Raw genomic sequence first — 23,304 nt, 5'->3', positions numbered from 1 at the left:
TTACCTAGAATTCACCTCCTCTTTTTCACCTGCCTCCTAATCAGTGAAGAAATATTAAGGTCAGGGAGAATGTGATGGAATGCCTGAGGCATAAAGCACAGTTTCTCACATGTGCTTAAACAGTAAAGTACAGATGGCTTAGCAATGCAGTCCTGGATGCAGATAAACAGAATTCAAGCTGAAAATACTGTGATACATTGCAGCTGGGAACTTTATCTGGAAACATGCATGTCCAATACTTCATGATTATGAAGGGCACACAGATAAAAATTGCAAGTGTGAAAGAGATTCTCTCGAGTTACTCCTGTAAACCAGCAATTCTCAGCCATTGCCAGTATGAACCATAATATTTGTATCAACTAGGCAGAGACTGCAGAGGCTCCAGACATCTGGCAACTGAGATAAGGAGGAACAGAAGAAAGGGGCTATCCTTGACTCTGGCAATTGAGAAAGATATCAAAAACTACTAAACAAGGGTTACAAGGACATGCAGACATAAATCACAAGGTGGAAAGAAGGAAGGGTCAAATCCTAAAGGAGGGAAAATGAGAGGTGGTTTTATGTTCCATTGACTGTTTCTCCTTCTATTTCTGTTGTTAGTAATGAATCATACAACATACAGTAAGGCCTTGCAACATTTCATACAAGGAGATGAAATGTCCAGTGGGAGGGTGGTCTTCAATACAATGGCAGCAGAAGGGAAGGTTAGACTGGAGGGTTAATCTTTTTTGCCAAGGTGATTCATACCATTAGTTTACCACACAAAAAGGCAGCAGAAAGAAGCATACTCTGAAAGGTTTTCATAAAAATAACTTATAGAAATAAAAATTTCCAGCCAATGTGACCGCATTTGAAGAAATGAAAGCAAGTGCTGTTTTTGTAGCTTTTTTGGAACGTTTCAGAGTATTTGATATCAGAAACTGCTGCACACACATATAATGTCTCACCCACATAAACTGTCCTGTCAGGTCATTCCATATATCCTGCAGCAAGGAGAGTATTTTGTTTGAAAAAGCATAACCTAAAGGAGACTGGTCATGTGGGTGCAACATCCCATAGAAAGAAATAGGTTAAAAAGAGCAGAATTTTGCAAAAAAGCAGCAGTGCAGACATTCACATTGCACGTGCATTTTCTCAGAGATAGTGATGGGAAGCAAATCAGCAAACGAGGAATATAAATTTCCAAGACTGAACTCCATGCAGCATTGTGCAAAATAAACTGAACGGAATTCTCAAATGCCAACAGAAAAAAAACCGTATCACATTAACAATAGAAATAAACAAAAAAAAACTAATCCATTTCCCAATAAAACCATCAAATGCAATTGACACCAAGCTTTATAGGTAATTTAGTGTATTAAAAGCACACCCACACACCAGTATGTCAGACCCATGCAGTCACCTCTGCTACCATTGTTCTTCATAAGGGGGTAAACTGCTTCCAGCTCTGTCACTACTAATCATACTGATGTCCCGCAGAGCATCAAAAATTAAAATGACCTTGTTTGGTGTTAATAAGGCTCTTGGGTCACTGCCATTCTCTGTTATAATCAAAAGTGAGCATAAGAGAGTCAAACCCAACGAACACAAATGGTTGGGGAGGAAACCAAGTTGGAACAGGGGCAGTTGTTAGTAAAATGTGTATTTTGCCTTTTTTCATGATGAATTCATATTTTTTGAACTTGTTTTCTTTTGTTTCCAAACAATGACACCCCCACCTCCCGAAGGTACCCTTGCTACAGTACACCCTGTGGCCGTTCTACAGAAGCCAAGAAATTCATTCTCAGTCAAACATGCTACCAGCAGTGGTAGTGCTTTGTAGCCTGCTCAGAAATTGATTTAAATGGAATGAATCTCAGGGGCACAGCAGAACCCACTGGCTCTCCTATATATTGCAGGAGAATAAATTTTATAGCAATGAGGACTGGATTTTAATTGCAAGTGAAAACTCTGGCTGATTTGCTCTCTTTAGCTGTTCCAACTTTTGCTCCAGGTAACATCTGTTACTCAGTGTGGACCAAGAATCAAACCTGGGATTTCCCAGTTAGGAAAGGAGCATATATTTTTTTTTCCTTCTCCCAATCAATACTCACTTCCTCTTGTGTTCATCTCTCTTGCTGTGCAACAATGTTTACTTTTTTTTAAGCCAGACTCCACAGTAACTCACTAATGCAGGCAGATGCTGGTCTAGCCATCTAAACAAGCTGTTATTTATAGCTTTTAGACCTTCCTTTGATATTGTACACATGATTAATAGTTGCTTTAAATTAATACCTACTGTGAAGTTAGCTTTTAAACCTACAGATCAAGCCTAACTATTAACCTGAAGGACATTTTTAACTTCATTATGATACAATGATGCTGACTTAACTTACTTCTATCACCATTATGTTTATGCTCAATTAAAACACTCTGATGAAACCTCAAACTTATTACTTACAGATAACCAGCTTAAATAACCAGCTAGGTAATGTGATAAATGGTCCGAGCCCAAAACTTGTGCTATTTAAAAAGGGGTTATCAAGGTGTTGACCATCATACTGAAAGAATACATCTTTTCTCCACTTATTGTTGCCTCACTTTCTAAAGATCCCAGAGAGCATGCAGTGAAAATATATTAGTATGGTTCCAAGTCTGAGAGATTTCAGCCACAGGGTTAAAGATGGTTTATGACTGGTTTGATACTGCTCCCACTCACAAGAGATGGGGTGGGGGTGGGGAGAGCGCAACGGACACGGATTTAAAGTTAGTGCAAAAAAGATACATGCGAATGCGAGGAGTAATTTTTTTTTATACAGAGAGTAATTTTGAACTGGAACTTGCTACCTGAAGAAGTACTATTAACAGGGTCAAACGGTGCTATCAAAAGCAAGATAAAAAATATTTTGCAGAGCTGTGGGGAATGGGACTAACTAGTCAGAGCTGGCAAAGAATTGAAGGGCCATATCGCCTACTTCTGAACCATAACAGTTCTATGGTTCTCCAACATTGATCGTAATCAAGTGGCCACAGACCAATGTGATATTAGCTTTCCTATTTCACAGGTTAATCACCCTTGGGAAAGCGTGGAGCACAAAGCAGAATTGGAAATTAAAAGTGCATGTCAATCCAGTCTGTGCATGTCTAACAGCCTGGAAACAAGTCACTGAAATTCAGCTTTAAAATTGGATATTGTTGAGGGAATGGAGAAAGGACTAGGAGAAAATTAGAAGATTCTATTTCTTTTAAAAATGTTATTATTGAATTTTTTTATTCATTCATGAGATATGGGCACTGCTGGGAAGGCCAACATTTATTGCCAACTCTAAGTTACTTCTGAGTTGAATGACTTGTTAGACCATTTCATCGGGCAATTAAGAGTCAACCACAAAGCTGTGAGTCTGGATTCACGTATAGGCCCAGTTCAGTTACGGATGAGAGCTTTCTTTACGCTTGAATTGCTTAGATACAAGTTGTTGGGAGTGACACCAAGAGCCAGTTAAATCCAATTTTTTTTTGTATAAGTCACCAATTGATCTTATCCAGCTGGAAGCAGCGACCCTGCCATTTACCCCCACCACAGGAAAGAAGTGCTTCCGAGGCCTTACCGTTGGTATCATGGTGAATGTGTGGAGGGTTAGCCACGTATGGGTCAATAATTTCTGAGGACGCAATAGCATTCTTCTGATCCAGCATCGGCCCCTGGGCATCATAACCCTCCTTAATTGCTGTAGGAGGGGTGGTAGTGGAAAAGGCAGAACTGAAGTGGCCTGTCATCATTGTAAACACAGTCAAGGTCATTCTGTTTTACTCAGAGTTTGAACTTCTTGTTAAGTCAGGAAAAAAAAAGAAACATCTACTCTAGTATAAGTCAATTGTGTTTTTTTTTCATTTTACATTAAATTAACAAATGTTTTTTTCCTCTTTCACATTAAAATCTGCAATGAAATAAGTAGCAACAATGACAATTCACGCTAGCCTGCGGCACACTGCATCTGTGTGACAGAAGTCCTGAATAACTGTGATGGTAATCAGAGCCCTTGCTGAGCGACAGACGCAGTCACTTTAAGGATTGTTAACAATGATTTTGCCATAGGATTGTCCTTTAGTCTGCTGGACCTAATCATTAAAAAGGATTTATTTTTGCTTGGTGCTATAGGCTGAAAGATTGTGCTGACAGAAGCATTTCATTATTCACCGTCAACTATGACAGGAAGTATTGCTTAACGGCAGACATTATCAGTGCAAGCAAAGGGGGTGTTTATGTTACAAGGGAAGAACATTGAGGGGAGTGAGAGTGAGCAGCTTATCCTGCTAAGGCCCCATATTCTGAACAAAAACTATCCTCAGGGAGATGCATTATTGGGAATATTCTGGTAAAAATAAACTATAATTATCAGAAATGAAATATTACAAAATGGCACATTTAAACTTGCATTAACTGCAGAAGTGTATTATTGAGGCCAAGGGAACTATTGCAGTTAACCTGCCTTTTAAAAGTGTTGCTTAATATTTTCCCTTTCCAGAGTGTTTGGCTTGAGAAATTGTTTGTAGTTGACTCCTCACAATCCTCTTTCACTCATCAAATTCCACTACACAATTAGTTCAGAAAGTTGAAGACACTAACAAAATGGAGAGTTAAATAATGCAACCTGCTGATTTGCATTTATTTATAAATGTGTTCACAGTATATAGAACATTTTGGGAAGTTAAGTAGGGGTAGGACATATAAGGTAAATGGTAGGGTGCTAAGATATATTGATGAATGGAGAGACTTTGGAATTCAAGTCCATAGTTCTCTGAAAGTGGCAACACTGGTAGATAGCATGGTGAAGAAGGTATATGACATGCTTGCCTACATAGGTCAGGGCACAGAATATAATGTTAGGATGTTATGTTGTAATTTTACAAAACACTGGTTCGACTGCACTCGGGAGTATTGTGTGCAGTGCTGGGTGCCACACAATGGGAAGGATGCGGTTGCACTGGAGAGAGTGCAGAGGAGATTCACCAAGATGTTGCCTGGACTGGAGGGCATTAGTAATGGGGAGAGACTGGATAGGTTGGGCTTGTCACCCTGAAGTGAAGGAGGCTGAGGGGTGACCTGAATGAGGCAAATAAAATTATGAGGCATAGATAGGGTGGATAGTCAGAATCTTTTTTCCCATGGTAGGGGAAGGCACAGGTATAAAGTAAGAGGAAGGAGTTTTAAAGGGGATTTGAGGGGAAAGATTTTTTAGCCAGAGAGTTGTTGATATTTGAAAACCGCTGCCAGAGGAGGTGGTGGAGTCAGATACAATCAGTATATTTTAAGAGACATTTAGACAGGCACTTAAATAGGTGAGGCATCGAAGGATAGGGACCTAATGTAGGCAAATAGGATTAGGGCAGATGGGCAAAAAGGTCGGCACGGACTTGGTAGTGCAAAGGGCACGTTTCTGTGCTGTACAGCCCTATGGCTTTGTGACTCTATTGCTACAAACATCTTCTGGATAGGATGCAAATCGTTAAGCTTTGAACTTGCACCATGGGAAGATATAGCATACCTAAAAATCTATCGGAGATCAATTTTTGGGGGTATTAAGGGAATCGAGGGATGAGGTGTTAGAAGTGCTATGAAAGGAGATCAGCCATGATCTTGCTGACTGGCAGAGCAGGCATGAGGGACCAAAGGACCTACTCCCAATTCTCTATCTTCGGTACTGTCCTTATCCAATGCTGACTTAGTGTACAGCAGTTAGGGTTCAACAATTTGCCTTTTCATTCTTGAGCTGGTGAGGACAGAAGTTAACTGAAAAGAAGGCAGGATTCCTCATTCTGATAACTATTTAGCTGCCTTCTTTGGGCATTACAATATGTGTTCATGGGACAGCAGTGGATGGTCTGCTATCTGCCCAGACTCACACATGAAGAATGGGAACTAGACTGGATTCATAGAAGAGTCTGTACTTGCAGCAGAAGCAGCTGCCTATGAGGATGAGAATGACTGGAAGATGGAGGGAAAATGAAGCTTGATTAGATATAATATCTCAATATCTAATGCATGGAACAACACAGCTCTTGTTCTCTATCATCTGCTAATTTCTAGAACAATCCATAGGCAAGACCTTTGCCAGATCTTACGACAGAATTTCGCTTTATGCCATCACAATTTGAGGCTTAAATCTTTTTCATAACTTGAGAATAGAGTTGCATAAAAAGAAGGATCCGGCATTGTAGAGCAATGGGATATCATGTAACCAGCAAGTCTAGATATGTATGCAGTGTGTTAGACAAAATAGTCTTGTTTATTGTCAGTCAAGGATAGCCACTGTGATTAGGCATTACTATTGCTCTAATCAGTACGACCTTGGGTCTTGTAGCAATGCTAATATCTACAGAAGACTAATTAGAATGTTTAATATTAAAAGACAAGGAAACTACAGAAAGAACAGCTAAATAATCTACATTAGTAGGAGGATAGACTTAGATTAAAAATAAATGCATACTAAAGTCAATAAAACTGGGTTAAAAAAGAAACACTGACCATGTATTGTATCACGAGATATTTCATGACCTTGTGGAGTGGTTGAAAAGTCTAAGAAGAAAACAATGATGGAAAAGAAAACAAAATGCTTCAAAAGGAGGAAAAGAAATAGTATAACTGTAATATAACAACTTGAATGTGAGTACCAATGATAAAATGTAGTTAGGAGTTGGGAAAGATGCAACATTAGCCAAATGTTCACACAATCAATAATCAATCGATAGTATTGGCTTACCATTCAGTGCCACAAAGGAGTCTGCAAAAAAAAGGAAAAGGGTGTTAAAATACTAATTTCCATACAATAGATTAATTCATGGTTATATAATAGTTGCTGGAAGTTCCTAAGGATTCATTTACAAGGCTATGAAATAATCTCAAAGAATTTTCATGCCCATTTATAAATAGTATTGTGTTACAAGAGGTTTTTCAAAAGCAACAGGAAATGATAACAGTTCTGAAATGATAAAAGGAATGCAGTGCATTGTCATGAATGCATTGCCTGTGCAGTCTTCTTCGCATATAACATGCTTTTTAATAACCACACCAACCCATCCTTTTCAATTCAGAAAAGTGGATTTCTTTTGAAATCTGAGGTTTCGTCAGATATTTCTCTCCCATTATTGAAATCATTCTTCATTTATCTACGTTACCAGAAACTGTTAGATAAATCAAAACCCCAAGGGTTAAAGAAAGAATTTTCTTTGCATTAAGTGTTTGCCTGTACTTAGATATCCGGCAAAAAAGGTCATACATTTTTTCCCATTTGATATAAGATTTTTAATATTTTTTTCTGAATAAGTAGCTCAGGAAAGAACTATTATTGTACTGAAGATATTTCAAAAGTCTCCTTTAATCCGGCCTAATATTTACAATAATAGGAAAGATCTGCACTTTTTTCTGCCACTGTGTACTTCACATACTTAGGTTTGCCCTTTGGATATTTTTAAAATTTTCTTAAATTCAATTTTGGGATCAGGACATTGTTGGCAAAGCCACCATTTATTCCCCATCTCTTAATGCCACTGAGAAGGTGGTAGAGAGCTGACTTCTAAAAACACTGCAGTTCTTCTGGTGAAGGTAGTCTCAGAGTGTGGTTATGTACAGAATTCTAGGATTTTGATCTTGTAATGAAGAAAGATTGATGATATATTTCCAAAGTCAGGAAGGTTGGCAATATGGAGAGCTCCCCGCAGTTGGTGATGTTGTCAGCTGCCTTTGTCCTTTCTGGTGGGGGTGGTTGTGGCTTTGGGAGGTGTTCTCAGAGTAGCCTGGGTGAGTAACTACAGTGTACTTTGGGGATGGTAGACATTACAGCGACAGTGCATTGGTGATGCAGAGAATACATAGTTAGTGTGGATAATGGGATGCTAACCAAGCAGGCTGCTTTGTCCCAGATGTTGTCATGTTTCTTGAGAGTTGTTGGCACTGCACTGATCCAGATAAGTGGAGAGTGTTCCATCATGCTTCTGACTTGGACTTGTACATGCTAGGAAGGCCTTATTGTGTCAGGAGGCGAGCCTCTGGCTTGTAGCAATGGTATTTATATGTCCATTTGAGCTTCTGGTCATTGGTGATCTTCAGGATGTTGCTTGTGGAGGACTCATGATAGTAATACCACTGTATATCAAATGAGGTGCTTTGACTCTCTTTTGTTGAAAATGGTCCTTGCCAGCACTTATTGACCCATAACTGAACGTTGTTTGGGTCTCACCGCATGCAGGCATGGACTGCTTCATTTGCTGGATAGTTACAAATACAACTGAACATTGTACAAACATCAGTGAACATCCCCACCTCTGAGCTTGTGACAGAAAGTCACTGATAAAGCAGATGAAGATAGTTGATTGTGGGACACTGTACTGAGGAACTCCTGCAGTAATGTCCTGGAGCTGGGATTATTGACCTCTGATGACCACAACTATTTTCCTTTGTGCAAGTTTGGACTTCAGCCATTGGAGTGAATTTCTTTGATGCCCATTGACTTCACTTTGACCAGGGCACCTTGTTGGCATATTCAGTCAAAGGTTACCTTGATATCAAGTGCATTCACTTTCACCTCACCTCTGGAATTCAGCTCCTTGGCCCATATTTATGATGACGTCTGGAGCTGAGTGTTCCGGCAAAACCCAAAATGGGCATGGGTGAGTCGGTGATCTCAATGACAGGTTCCACCATTTTTGTTGATGATTGAGAGCAGATGGTTTATTAATTAGCTGGATTGGATTTATCCTACTTTTTTGTGAACAGAATATACCTAGACAATATTCCACATTGTTTGGTAGACACTTGTGTTGTAGCTGTACTGGGACATCTTGACTGGATTCTGGAGCACAGGCCTACAGCTGGGATATTGTCTAGTCCTGTCGTGTCTGGAGTAGCCAGTGCTCTCAACCATTTCTTGACGTCACATGGAGTAAATCGAATTGGCTGGAAACTCGGTTCTGAGAATTTCAGAAAGAAGCTGTAATGGGTCATCCATTTGGCACCTCTGACTGAACATGGTTGCAAATGACATAGCCTTTGCTTTACACACTAGGCTCTATCATTGTTCACAAGATCACAAGATAAGGGAGCAGAAGCAGGCCATTCGGCCCATCGAGTCTGCTCCAAGGAAAAGGGAAAAAGAAATGGGGTGGGAAAAAAAGAAAAAAGAAAAAAAAAACTATTCTAATCCCATTTGCCAGCCTTATCCCCATATCCCTTGATACCCTGACTATTTAGATATCTGTCTATCTCCTCCTTGAATACCCTCACTGATCTGGCCTCCACTGCTGTGCGTGGCAAGGAATTCCACAATTTCACCACCCTCTGGGTAAAGAAACTTCTCCTCATCTCTGTCTTGAAACTGTACCCTCTAATTCTAAGATTGTGCCCTCTGGTCCTGGACACGCCCACCAAGGGAAACAGCCTAGCCACATCTACTCTATCCTTACCTGTCAACATTTTAAATGTCGCTACGAGGTCCCCTCTCATCCTTCTGTACTCCAGCGAGTACAGTCCAAGAGCCGACAAACACTCATCATACTTAAGCCCTTTCATTCCTGGACTCATTCTCGTAAATCTCCTCTGAACCCTCTCCAACGTCAGCACATCCTTCCTAAGATGTGGGGCCCAAGACTGCGCACAGTATTCCAAATGAGGCCTCACTAGCGCCCCGTAGAGCCTCATCAACACTTCCTTACTTTTATACACTATACCTCTCGAGATGAATGCCAACATAGCATTCGCTTTCTTAACCACCGATCCAACCTGGTGGTTAACTTTTAAGGTATCTTGTATGAGTACCCCCAAGTCCCTTTGTACTACCGCACTATCAATCTTCTCTCCTTCTAGATAATAATCTACCCGCTTATTTCTACTTCCAAAGTGTACAACTGCACATTTCTCAACATTGAATCTCATCTGCCATTTCCTTGCCCATTCTCCTAAACTGTCTAGGTCCCTCTGCATTCTTTCTATTTCCTCTATGCTCCCTACTCCTCCACTTATCTTGGTGTCATCCGCAAACTTAGCCACACAACCATTTATTCCATCATCCAAATCATTGATGTACAAGGTAAAAAGGAGAGGGGATGGAGATGTTCTTGGAGTTTCCTCTTCCCATTAGCTGTTTAATTGCTCATCTCCATCCATGACCAGATGTGGAAGGACTGCAGATCTTCAATCTGATCTGTTGTGAGGTTGTGATCTGTCGATTGCAAACTGCTTTTGCTGTTTTGTACACAAGTAATCCTGCATAGAAGTTTCACTAGGCTGGCACCTTATTAATTTTAGGTAAGCCTGATGTTGCTCGCAACACAACTTCTTACACTCCTTATTTGAACTGTACAATAAACTGTAGAAAATGGGAAAAAGCAGGTAAATGTTTACATGATGCCCTATAATAATACAGGTATGTCTCTGTGTGAGATTTACAGATTGTAGCCTAGGGACAGGGTTTCACAACTGACTTCTGCAGTCCCAGATGACAGCCGCCATCTCATTCATATGCTGCCTACTGGAAACTGGGTTGGTTGCCATGGAGATGAAGGAAGGAAGGGGGAGAAAATGGAAAGGGGAAATCAAGGGACAGAGGGAAGGAGAAATCAGGTGGGAGAGGGAAAATTGTCTGAGGGAAGAACCAAACTGCATCATGTTGGGAAACAGCCCCCTCCATGCTAAGGAGTGGCCTAAATGGAACTCATCCTGGTCCACAGCAAACACCAGACACATCTAAAGATGATGAGTTGTCAATCAGGTGAAACTGCAGTACTAGAAGACTTGTGTGATAATCGCAAAAACAATATGCAATAGCTCTGAGGGCACAGATACTGGCACCTCTGTCAATGCTTGCTGTAAGTCAGAAACATGTGTTATGCACAATGATGATGTCATATCGTATGTGCAAAATATACCAGGGAAACATCACAAGGGTGTATCTTCACAGGAAATGCCCAGTCCAATTTCCTGATGGGGACAGACAATTCAAAACATATGCAAAATATTTTTTATACCTGATTTAAGCACAAAAATAGGCACATTTCTTTTTCTTATCCAGCCATTAGGCTTCAATAATATTGCACATCAATAGTATTGTAGAAGGCACATGAATTAAAGCAGGTTTGATTACTTTGGCAGTCGCCCAGGCCATCTGTGTTCCCGTGCTCGATATCTTGTTCAAATGGTGATCTACAGAAGAGAAAGAGAGAATAACATCCAATGGTTATAAAGAATCACCAAAGCACTGAAATATCGAGTTCAGCTGATAGTTCAGATAGGATTGACAACATTCCGTGTGGATCGCCCACAGACCAAAACCCCTGATCTATGCTTGTTGGTTAATTCCAGCTGAGGAGGAGGTCAAAGCACAATTCTCCTTGTCTCCAGGTCGGGGAATTGAAGGGTTGAGGTTAGGATCATGCTGAGACGAGGACATGGTATAGTATGGAGCAAAAGTATTGATCCTTGCTTATGACTGAACTTTAATTGCTTTCTATTTCCTACTTTTCAATTCTAAAGGGCAGCTAAAGGAGGCAATGAAAAATGCCATGTTATAGACTGATACCATAGTTCAAACATACAATCCCTAAGTAAAGCATATAACTTCACTGCTTGGCAACATATGAATATGTTGGGCAATGACTTGTGTCCAGTGTGGAATATGTACAACTTCTATATCCAGGATATTAGAACCAGTTGTAATGGCAAAATATAAATTGAGCATTTACTATTGACCTACAAGCTTGGAGGGGAATATTACAGGTAGTGGTGCTTGAATGCACCTGTTGCTCTTATTCTTCTTGGTGGTAGATCATGAGTTTGGGTGGTGCTGTCAGAGTAACCTCAGTGAGTAACTGCACTGCAGTTTTTAGCCACTGCAGCCATGTTGCCCCTGTGATGGAGGAAGAGAATGTGCAGGTTGGTATGTGGGGAGCCAATCAAGCAGCTAATTTTGCATTCATGGGGTGAAGCTTGTTGAGTGTTGTTGGAACCCTACTCATTCAGGCAATTGGAGAGTATTATAATCACACTGCTGATTTGTACCTGGTAGATACTGGGGAGGCTTTGAGAAGGAAGTCACTAGCAGCAGAAAAACCAGCATCTGACCTTTCCTGTAACTGCAGTATTCATGTGACTAGTCCAGTTGAAATTATAATCAGTACTAACTACTATTCCACCTTGCTTCTCTCCGAGATATTGAGCTTGCCGCGTCGGTGGTAGTATTAATCATTGGAAATCAAGGGGACGTAATTAGACTCTTGGTTGGAAATGGTAACTGCATGGCATTAAGGTGGTGCTAATGTTACTTGTCACTTGTAGAGGGTTTTGTAGAAAAATAAACAGAATGGGCTAACATTCCAAAAACAGCAAAAATTACAATTGGCTTATCTTGTATAAATTCTTGGTTTTAGGATGCTCAATAGCATGCAATATGGTAGACAGGTAGTGCATCACCCAGTGCACTGGTGTTAGAAAGTCATGGTGTGATGTGCTCTGATACAGATATTACACCATTTGCAAATGATCTTTCCTCCTGATAGCCTGATGTATATAAGTTGCAAAGCCCAAGATTTACTCACGGGCTGGGATCTACCTGTTTCATAGTGTAGCATTTACCATATTGTTACATATTAATACATAGACCTGCTTCTTATTACATAGTGCACAGTTGGGATGCTCAGATGAGAATCTGTGCTTGTGCATTGCCACTCTCCTAAGTTCCTTACTTCAGCCATGACTTTCAAAGGATCAGTCTGCTTCAGTGTCAATAGATATAAAAGTCATGTGACAAATTGCTATTAAACCACCTTGGATGAGAACAGCGGTGTACAAATTGGCAGTACATATCTTGTCCACCCTGCTGCAGGTAGAGTGTAGCGTGAAGAAACAGGAGGAAAAAAATACTGGGGATCAGGATATGGTAGGGAGAAGAGTAAGGCTATGTCCCCACAGAAGCTCAGTCCTTTTTTCCATGCTATGATAAACAAATTTATGTTCTCACTTTAGCAAACATCAGTTTTTCAGTTTGAGTTCTAACCACCAAGACCATCAAAAAGTGACTGTTCATTTAGAATAAAAGAAGGCAAGCAGCCAATTTGTCCGCTATTATCAGATGACATTCAATCCTCCAATCACACTCTGGGGAACAGGCAGCAAATAACTTCACTGCATTGACTTCAATGGAAAACAATTTCCAATAGGGTTCAGCCCTTGTACAGGTCCTCCTCGGCTTACGAATGCCCGACTTATGTACAGCCTGTACATATTCGGGAGACTGGTGGTATGGATCTGCTGGCTGCCTCATGGCTGCAGGCATCTTCTGCTGTGTGGTAACTCAGTTTGCAGTTGCACTTCTGACTTGTGAACTGTTTAGGTTACAAATAGTTCACAGGAAGGCAATCTTGCCATAACCTGGGGAGGACCTGTACTGTCAATGCTGCTTACTTAACTTCTCCAGTCATAGATTCTACCTGTTCACCTCTCCTTCATTTAAAAGGAATCACTTACTTAGTTGCTGGTGACAGCTGCACACATGATCCCTCCTTCAGCCAACCACAGTAGGGGTCCCGAGAGGCAACACAAGCCCTGCAGAAATGACAAAAAACTTGTGAATGCATACCTAAGGCATTAACCGTGTAAACCCTCCCCCAAAAAATGCACGCGTGCGCACACACACACATACTCACACACACACACACACACACACACGTGCCGGGGGAAACCTCATACTCACTTTTTGCACTTGCTGTGACGTTCACATCGAGCAAGAGGCACCCTCACAACACAAGTGGAAAATGCCACAAAGAGAGCATTACTGGGTTTATCAAGCTGCATACCCACAATCCTTCTGTCCTCCACACCATCAACACTGCACCTAACACCGGATGGCAAAATTTACATCATGAGAATTACATTCAATGCACAGAGACTGTTACGTTTCTATAGGAATTAGCAGCTCTCCCTGCGCCAAGGAACTATTCATTTGTGCTTTTTAGTCTGTGCAAAATGAGGATCATTATGTTATTGATGTCACGGGGAATTACAGCAAAACACAAGAAATTTGGAGCCTGCCCTTCCATTTAATATGTTCATGGATGATCTATGCTGGCCTCAATTTATCTTCTGTCCCAGATCTCCATAACACTCAATCCCTTGATCTTTCAAAAATTTCTCTCTCTCCGCCTTAAATATACGAGTTCATCCTCAGACATTACGCAAATTCCGCCCTTTACAGTTGCACAGAGCATGAGTGCAGCATGATTGATGTGCTGGCCTTATTTTAACGCACTGTTTTTTGATCTGTGTGGGTATTTGAGATCAAACAATGAGTATCTTTTGGCTTAAATCACAAATGTGAACAGATAGTGCACCTACTTTTCTACATTGTAGATATTAATTTCCTCCAGGAAGATGCTATCATTGATGGAGCCCATGTTTGCTTTGGCCAGAAACTTTAAGATGATTCCTTTCTCTGACCCTAGAAACACCACAGTGTAATTTTGGTATGGACCAGCAGCAATGTCCACTGCAATTTTAGTCAACCGATACCTATTTAAAAAAATGAACAGGTTTCATGTAATTTGTATTAAAATCCAGTTATACTGTAAAAGCCATACTGAATGCTGAAATATTAACAGAAATATATTTTTAAAGTATATTTCAGTATCATCTCAAACAAAATAATCAGTCCTTCTTTTAAAGCCAACAAAACAGATAATGCCCTACCTAGTATGCACTGAAAAAGGGGGCAACAATCTCCAAGTGTGATGAAATCAAAATGTAACGAGTTCCTTCACAATATAACAGAGAGCTTTTGCTTGTGTGTGACCTATCAAGTGGATTCTTTAACCGGAGCTGGTTCCCATTTAACAGTAATATGCTGACTGCTTCAAGAAACAGACAAGCTCCCTTTTGTTCACCTACACTGGCAGATCAACAGAACTTAAATTCTAAATATATCTGTACCAAGGGCTGCATTGTTTAACCCATGAAATATGATTTTTAGAGAACTGATCTTTCTCTATATATGGGCATAACAGTGCACTCACTGTTTAAACTCTTACCAGCTGTGCTGCCTTCAACCAGACGCTACAGAAAGTCACGCACTAAATAAATATTTCCCCAGCAACTACGCTGCTACCAATGAACGGGAGCTCACACAAGCCAACTAAAACTAATATCAAAGCCAGAGCAGCAAAAATCCTTTCTTAAAAGAAATTGCATGAAAATGTCAAAAGTGTACAGAATGTTAATTAGATTGTAAAAAGAGAAAGGAAAGTTAAATGTCTCCAGTGTGCTCCTTCACATTAACCCCTTTTTCTCATAGAAACTGCTTCTGCATTTAGTATCATTGATTTTCAGTCAGACAGCATCTGCTGTTACACCATCTTTGCTTGAAGATGTTCTTTCTTTTACAGTTGCATGATATCACCATAATCTTCAACAAATCTGTTTACTTAACACACTGCAAACAGTTTAGAAAATACCTTTGCTGATTGCCATTAACTAGAACTGATAGAAAACCCTGTAGGGAACCATTTTATTTCATATAATGAAGTTCTGGTTCCTGGCCTATGTTGTCCATTTGATAAAATAATATTGTGAAAACTCACTCAGTGTAGGAACAGGCTGTTTAGATGGTAGCCCTGACAAGGCTGTTTAGCCATTCAGTGAGATTATACCTGATGATCCTTTACCCCATGTCCTTTCATGTATTTGGCTAACAAAAATACATAAAGTTCAGATTGTTACTAACAATTGAAAGCATCTGCATTTCTGCTACTTTCTGCAATCAGAAGTACTTTGCAAGTTTTCCGCTGCAAACCAGTTCTAATCTTTCACAACATCCTCTGTGGTATTAATTTCTCTTACCAATAGAGTTCATTTCTTTTTATGTACCCTATCAGTGCTCTCTAATATCTTGAAGAATCCTCTTCAAGCAATGAAACTTGTTTCTTTCTTCTTTGGAAACATTGCCAGCACAGGCCAGCAAGAAAGGATTGGCATTGGTTTAAATTAAGGCTAAATAAAGGGGAGTACTAACCTGACCATTGTCCTCAAAAACCATGGCCTATTATAAATTGAGGGCACAGCTTCGTCCAGGAGTGGGTGCGTTTTAATGAAGTTGAGGGTGTCATCTGGAAATCCATTGGAGGTGCTGTACTTTTCCAGTGATAGTGAACCTGCACAACTACCAGGCCTGTGCAAGAGAACAAAGATGTGATTGTCAAAGAGGGAGGAAGCAGCCAGCAAACACAATTCTGCTAAATTGGCACTTAAGAAACTCGAGGGTTACAGTGGCATTCTAAGATGAGGCGATGAAGGAGATAGTGGGTCTTGTTTGTAAAACTATTTTTGTATTTCCTCTGGATGATGTAATTTTTCAATAGGACTTGAAGATTACTTTGCTTTACAACAATTGGATCCCAACGAACTGCTCACTTAATTCATACTCGGTGGCTGTGCAATTAAATGTACGTCCAGCCAAGGTATTTCCTCATGAAATTTCTAGGCTCCAAGTCATTTGTGCGTAATACATGTCTCACAGGGCACTTTCCAGCCCACCTCAGAACCCTAGCAAGGTGCATGTGTTGAGTAGATGAGAGATCAACTTGGCTTATTCCATTGTGGGTATCAAGGTCTCAATGCTCCGAGCTAGCTACCTAAAATGCAACCAGTCTTTTATGAAATTTGACATATATACACTGAAATTTGACATCTACGCACAGCATATCCTGCAGTTAGTTAAACCAACCAACAGCCAGTTTGCAATTGTTGCACATTCCAGATTTGCATCTGTTTAGATTCTGTGACAAAGTGATGTCTGTAGTTAATTGCTCATCCCCAAATAATTACCCAAAATGAAGAATAATAGATTGTTAGCGATAAACTAAATTTGGTGTCAAGAGAAAGTACAACGTTTTGTCCACAGCAAAGAGCAAAGCATGATAGTATTTGTCAGCTGGCCACTTGCCAGACCATTTCTAGAGTGACATGCGTGGGTGTTAGGAGATTATCTCTAGCCATTCATGGTGCCAAGGCTTTTACGGTATCTTGGGGTGGACAGGAGTCTTTGTTAGAGAGGTAAAAGAAGAAGTGTACAGCAAATCGTGGAAACAGAAATTTGGTAAGTTCAGAAATTAATGTAGCTTGATTTGGTCTTCTGGTTAGAATTGAATGACTAACAAAACAAAATGAGCTATTGAATCAGTTGGCGGGGTGTGGGAGGGGAGAAGTGATGGTTAAAATTTGGATTGTTTTAATTATTAAAGTTGAATTTCACTTATAAAGCAGCAAATGTTTTAAGAATCAATCATGATATCTCGATATAGACAGGCTGCCACAGGACTAGCAAAGACTAAAAGTTAAATTAAGCACTTTACCCCATCAAATAAATCCACATCATAATTTCACGCATTTTAAATAACTAAACCACTTTTGGATTGCTCGTGTGGCAGAAAGCTGAGAAATCTGAACAGACACTGGGTTGCTAATAAATTTTAATAATTGAGTCTCCAAAAGCATGTCTAAAACAAAACACTATCTTGTTGTGTGCTTAAAATAAAACAAGAATGGCTCTCAAAAATTACATTGATTATCAATTGTCAACCTCCACCTGAAAGGCTGGGAATTACTGCAGCATGCTATTTTTCATCTATTTTTCCACTGTCTCCTTTTCTACTATGAATTGTCAAATCAACTGGATTATTCTAATTATGAATCAAAGAGAATGATTGCTTGCCAAACGCAATGGAGTAGTGCCCACTTAATGCAATTGTTTCAATCCTTTGCTATTCAACAGGAGGCATTAACCTGTTCTAAATTAAATAGCTCAACACCTCTGCTGAAACTGCAGGGGAAGGAATTTCAAACAAATGCACTGAGCATTTGCACATATATCATTCTCAGTTTATTTTTACAACCTAATTACCATATGAGTGCACTTATGCATTGCAATATTTTTGATATATTGGTTATGGCATTTTGTATAGCAAAGTTCTACTAAACCCTTCAAAACGTTCGTCTGGGATGCTTAAAGATGACCTTTTTTTCCTCAGATTAATTCAGAGGTGCCCCAGCTAATATTTATCCCCAAACAGTATCACTAAAACACAGCTTATCTGGATAGTACACCACAGCCAAGAGCCACATTTCAACCAAGGATACAAATAGGATGAGGCAGCTTCTGGCTGAAAGCAACACTAACAATGTATGAAGCAGTATCATCAATAGACGTTGAACCTGCAGTTTTGCTTATCTTATATAAAAGTCAGCAGAGCCAAATGGAAATAACAAAATGTTTTATATCCATTTTGAATTCATATTGCTTCAAGATTCAGTGAAATGTTATCTTTCTGTATTCATTCTTTTCTTATGTGCGGGACAATGTGAAGGAAAAAAACATTGTCGTTCATTTACAGTGAGCTAATAGGATGTAAATGAAATCAGTGCTCTGCGTTGTGCAGGAATGTCATAAAATTTTACTTTGGAAAACAATCTGGCCACAGTGAGCCAAACTTCAACAGAATAAAAGGATTTTATACGTTGAACATTTCTGGACACTTTTTAAAGATTTTTCTTAGAAAATATATCTTAAAGATAGCTAGCATACCTTGGCTTAGGAACTCGGTCTTCAGGCACAGGGGTCCAGGTGGAATCAGAAGACTTCTGCTCTTTGAATCGACCAGTAAAAACAGTGGCAATGTCCTCCATATCATACGCGCAGACTGCTGAGCCAGGGATGCTGCAGTTTGACATTTAGCAGAAAGCCACAGTTCACTCAAAACCCATGAAGCAAATTAATCCTTAACACATTCTTCAAATTTGGCTTCCTGGTCTCCTACTAACAAGCTGGTAGGAGCTTTCACACAGTTTCATGGTGTTTTCCAACTAACTAACCCGAACCCCCACACTTGACTTCCTTCTCTGACTTCTCCACGAATACAGTCCTTTGCAGATGACATTGGAGAATTGTGCTAGTACACATAATTTGTTAGGTTTTATTTGTCCTGTTTATTTAGTTCATTTTTGCTCTAGTCAGCAAATGATGACCAATTATGCAACAGGAAGGATGAACTACTGCTGGTTCTATGAGTAAAAAAAAAAGGACCAAATATTACAGACCAAATAGAGATTCTGTCCTTGTCATTTTAGTAGGTAGTTAGAGCAGCAAAGACAACCTCAGAGATGTAACAACATCAGCAGATTCAGAATTAGCCACTTTTAGAGTAAAAATGCAAGTGCATCCAATTTACCTTAAAATAACAACTTCTTAAAAAGAAAAAAAATGCAAATAATATGTGCATTCTGGAAATTTAATTAAGGAACCCTGGTAAAATTATATTTGACCTCCACTTAATTTGCAGAGCTTTCTGCACTGGTAGTTTAAACAAATTGAGTGCTTTGAACATATCATTCTAATAGTTTTAGTTTTGCATCTCAAGTACTACCTATAATGTTTACCTGTTATAAGGTGTAGAAAATGTTGCTAGAATGACATCGCGACCATTAATACGTACGACATCTGTCACTGACTGCAGGATATTGAAGTAAAAATGTGAATCCCCTGGTACAGAACAGTTGAGTCGAGCCTTCACAAAGGATGTCCACTGCTTCTCCAATACTCTTTGAGAACCTCCCATGTCATTTTTACAGACTCGAGCAACTCGTGGGAAAAGAACCTGAAAAATATCAATGTAAGTCTTTTGACATTCCCTTCAGCTCTCAAGCAATCACTTTATAATTTCACTGCATAGCCCCTTGCTCTTAAGCTAAAGTTCATACTAAAATAAAATTATCCAAATGGAACCAGGTCTCCAGTGGTGCAGCAAAAGTACTTGGATATGCCTAGTTAAAGAATACTTCATGCAAGGTCAGTCTCTGAGGAGCTCCACAAATTGAATTAACAATTTCTGTTAATACTATCTAAAGGGCATGTAGACTGGAAGTTTGGGTACTCCTTCTGTGTTTTTAAGCTAATACACGCATTCGAGTGAGGTCCCTTTTTCTACATTGATTCTGCTGACATAGACAAGGGAATAAGTTGGTTGTCCCTCCACATTTGGGAAACTGAGTAACCACATATATTACACAGAGAAATGAGTCATTAAGAATCTGCTATATCAAGCAGGAACTTGAACTTAAGATTCCTGCCATTTATACTGAATTGCAACAGATACTGTGATGTAAAGTAGTGTTGTGATTCAGCAGGAATTGGAAAATTTAGATCCATTCCCACAGGAATGGTAACATGCCACGGCATACTGGAATGGACTTAACCTGAGGTCACATTTATCTTCCATCATTCAGTTTATTTCCAGCTATCATAAAGCTCACAGGATCATCGCTGATGACCATTCATTATCGGAGATGGTGGAGATTATCTGATATTTTAGTGGGAAACGAGGGGAAGTGGTAATGGGAAGAAACAAGGAAAACCTATGTTAAATGCACATGTGGCTTTTGAAAATTTAAATGACATTCTGAAAAGGACCATTTTTGAATGAAAGCTTGATTCCAAAGGGGATGAATTATGAGTCTCAATATGGATTGCACAACTTCATGTTGCATTCCCTGAAGTTTGAAAGATCATAAGGTGACTTGCTCAAAGTTTGAAGGATATCACGGGGAATTGACAGGGTTGGGTAGAATATGGATTCTCGGATTGGACTCTAAAAATTAGAGCCAGACCTTTTAGGAGTGATATTAGCAAAGGCCGATCGACATTTGGGACTTGCTTCTGCAAATGACAACTGATACTCGGTCAATTGTTGACTTTAATTCCACGATTAATAGACTTGCGTTAAGCAAAGCTATTAAGAGATAATGGGATGAAAGTGGATGTATGAAACTAGGTCACAGATTAGGCTTGAATTAACTGACCGACAGAACAGCTTCAAGGGAATAAATGACCCATTCCTTTACATCGTACCCTGTGTTCAGATCCTACGCTTTGTTGGAGGGCACAGAAAACCTCTGAGTGTCAGAATTAAATTCAGAATGAGTTTGCTGGTGAATAAATGCCGTTTGATCTTGCCAACCCAGTTCTGTTCATGGAAGTGTCGGATAGGAGTGCAGACACAGCAATAGATAGGAATAGATCCTGTGTCCAATCCAACCTGTCCCATACAATTGTGATACCATGTGCATCACAATTTGTATACCCTACCAGAAGTCATGTAGATTCCTGACTATGGCAGTAAAAAAGCAGAATACTCCAGGCTAATCTGTGAAGAAATGTCTGTAAAGTTCTTCTCTAAACCCAGAAGGTGCTCATGGCCAGACCTGGAAATAATGCAGAATCTCCTGAGGTCAGGAAATTGTTTGGATTTCTCAACTTCAATAAATTTACAGAAGTGGTGAAGATAGAGACATCCCCACTGACGGGCCTGGGTACTGCCTGGTATGGTAATGTGTCTCAACAATAAGGTTAAATCTCTGGTCTTTCTGGTGTAAGCTACTCTCCAGCATTGTATTAGCCTGCCTATCCTTCCTGTTTAAGGGTTTGTTTCCAGTCCTCTGCAAGTTGTTACTGAGTTGAGGTTTAGTTTATTGCCGATGCCCATAGAATCTTGTTCTGGAATCACAACCTTCAGCAAAGAAATAGAAGAGGGTCAGGGGAGTTGGGTTGAGAGGTTGCTGTCAGCCTTCTTCATTGGGATTATACACATTACAGAATCAAAGTAGTATAGCTCCTTATAATATTGATTTTAAATTTTACTGTTATAACTTGAATTATTGTTCTATCCTACTCCAATATTATGTTAATGATTTCCCATATTGCTAATTTTGATTGGGAATTCAATGATCCTCCAATTCACAGAATCGAAAGAGGCTGCAGAGGATCGTAGACTCAGCCTGCTCCATCATGGGCACAACCCTCCCCACCATCGAGGACATCTTCAAGAGGCGGTGCCTCAAGAAGGCAGCATCCATCATTAAGGATCCTCACCATCCGGGACATGCCCTCTTCATGTTACTACCAACAGGGAGGAGGTGCAGGAGCCTGTAGACCCACACTCAGTGTTTCAGGAACAGCTTCTTCCCCTCTGCCATCAGATTTCTGAACAGTCCATGAACCCATGGACACTACCTCGTTATTCTTCTTTTGCACTATTTATTTATTTTTGTAACTTATAGTAATTTTTGTGTCTTGCACTGTACTGCTGCCGCAAAACAACAAAATTCATGACATATGTCAGTGATAATAAACCTGATTCTGATATTTTCATGCTTTGTGTAGGATAGGATATCAGTGCCACAGTACAGTGAGCATGACATTATCTTAATGTGTCTCTTATGCATTAGAAACTCTCAGTACCATTTCTCAGGACAAAAACTAATGAGTGCAGAAGTTTATTTTACCATCTGTTAATTTGCCTGTTAATCATATTACAAAAGTGTTCCTTTGAGTTTCATATTTATATACAAGGGAAGCACATCCTCAAGCTAAATCAATCAACTTTTTCTTTGTGTGAGAACTGACAAGAAAATATTTCACTCTAGGCAGGAACCTTGTATAAACCTTTTACAAAACTCCCTCTACTCTATTACTTGGACCCAGGGGCTGTTGCTGCAACTCCTCAAGGCTGACTTTTTAGCACAAATGTTTAAATCTCTTTGGAGTTCCACAACCAGTAATTTTCCTGTTTAAAACTCATTTCATATGGACTGTTTAGCTTTCAGTTTGTGTTCATCCCACCTCAAACCTTGCATACTATGTTGGATTGACTTGGACAAATAAACACACCAAGCAACAAAACCATTATCACATAATCGCAGTGACCCTCCTAGCCCGACACTGGATTTTAGCCGTTAACATCACTCCCCAAACAAACCCACAAACCCTCCAATCATTTAGCTCTTGTGCTTAGTCCTGTTCATGCCATCAGTATCCCTCCTGCTTTTTCACAAACATATCTAAGCCTGCTTCATTGCACAATACATTTAGTGCTATTCTTAAGATTCTTCCCTCTCAATTATTTATTCACTTGTACATGGCTGATGCTATTGAATATACTTCCCTGTTAGTTAAAAAGAAACTAAAGGCAAACAGCATACCATAACAGTTTCACAGCAGATTAGAGCAGTAAAGATCTATAACCTTTTACAGGTGATAGCCCCATAATATTCAGGAACATTCTGATCACTACCTTTCCCATGGTGTTGTACTCTACAGCTATTTCTCGAAAGAAGAAGTAGATATAATCATTGTAATCCACAGCCTGGACAAAATAAGGTTCTGTAACAAAATAAAGAAGCATGTTTACACATAGTTCAAATACTGAGTTCTAGTGAACAAGTGCAAAACAAAAGAAACA

The 23,304-nt window shown here is 39.7% G+C and overlaps 1 protein-coding gene across 8 annotated transcripts in view; it reads right to left on the bottom strand.

The window, feature by feature from the left end:
- Positions 1-23,304, bottom strand: part of sema6a (sema domain, transmembrane domain (TM), and cytoplasmic domain, (semaphorin) 6A) — a 130,747-nt gene that overhangs the window by 12,775 nt on the left and 94,668 nt on the right. For 3 of the 8 annotated variants that reach the window (XM_052020010.1, XM_052020009.1, XM_052020011.1), the window contains exons 9-19: positions 23,137-23,225; positions 19,448-19,665; positions 18,597-18,728; positions 16,029-16,184; positions 14,360-14,533; positions 13,719-13,859; positions 13,493-13,570; positions 11,115-11,173; positions 6,741-6,761; positions 6,506-6,556; positions 3,588-3,749 (exon numbers count right to left, since the gene is read on the bottom strand). In XM_052020010.1, coding sequence (XP_051875970.1) covers positions 3,588-3,749; positions 6,506-6,556; positions 6,741-6,761; positions 11,115-11,173; positions 13,493-13,570; positions 13,719-13,859; positions 14,360-14,533; positions 16,029-16,184; positions 18,597-18,728; positions 19,448-19,665; positions 23,137-23,225 — 1,281 coding nt within the window. The remainder of the gene's footprint in view (positions 1-3,587; positions 3,750-6,505; positions 6,557-6,740; positions 6,762-11,114; positions 11,174-13,492; positions 13,571-13,718; positions 13,860-14,359; positions 14,534-16,028; positions 16,185-18,596; positions 18,729-19,447; positions 19,666-23,136; positions 23,226-23,304) is intronic. The other 5 variants (XM_052020013.1, XM_052020016.1, XM_052020014.1 and 2 more) reach the window with 5 other exon arrangements.

The sequence above is a fragment of the Pristis pectinata genome, chromosome 7 (genome assembly GCF_009764475.1).
Source record: "Pristis pectinata isolate sPriPec2 chromosome 7, sPriPec2.1.pri, whole genome shotgun sequence".
NCBI classification, from domain to species: Eukaryota; Metazoa; Chordata; class Chondrichthyes; order Rhinopristiformes; family Pristidae; genus Pristis; species Pristis pectinata.
The sequence above is the reverse complement of the archived record's forward strand: the minus strand, read 5'-3'. Positions and strand labels throughout refer to the sequence as shown.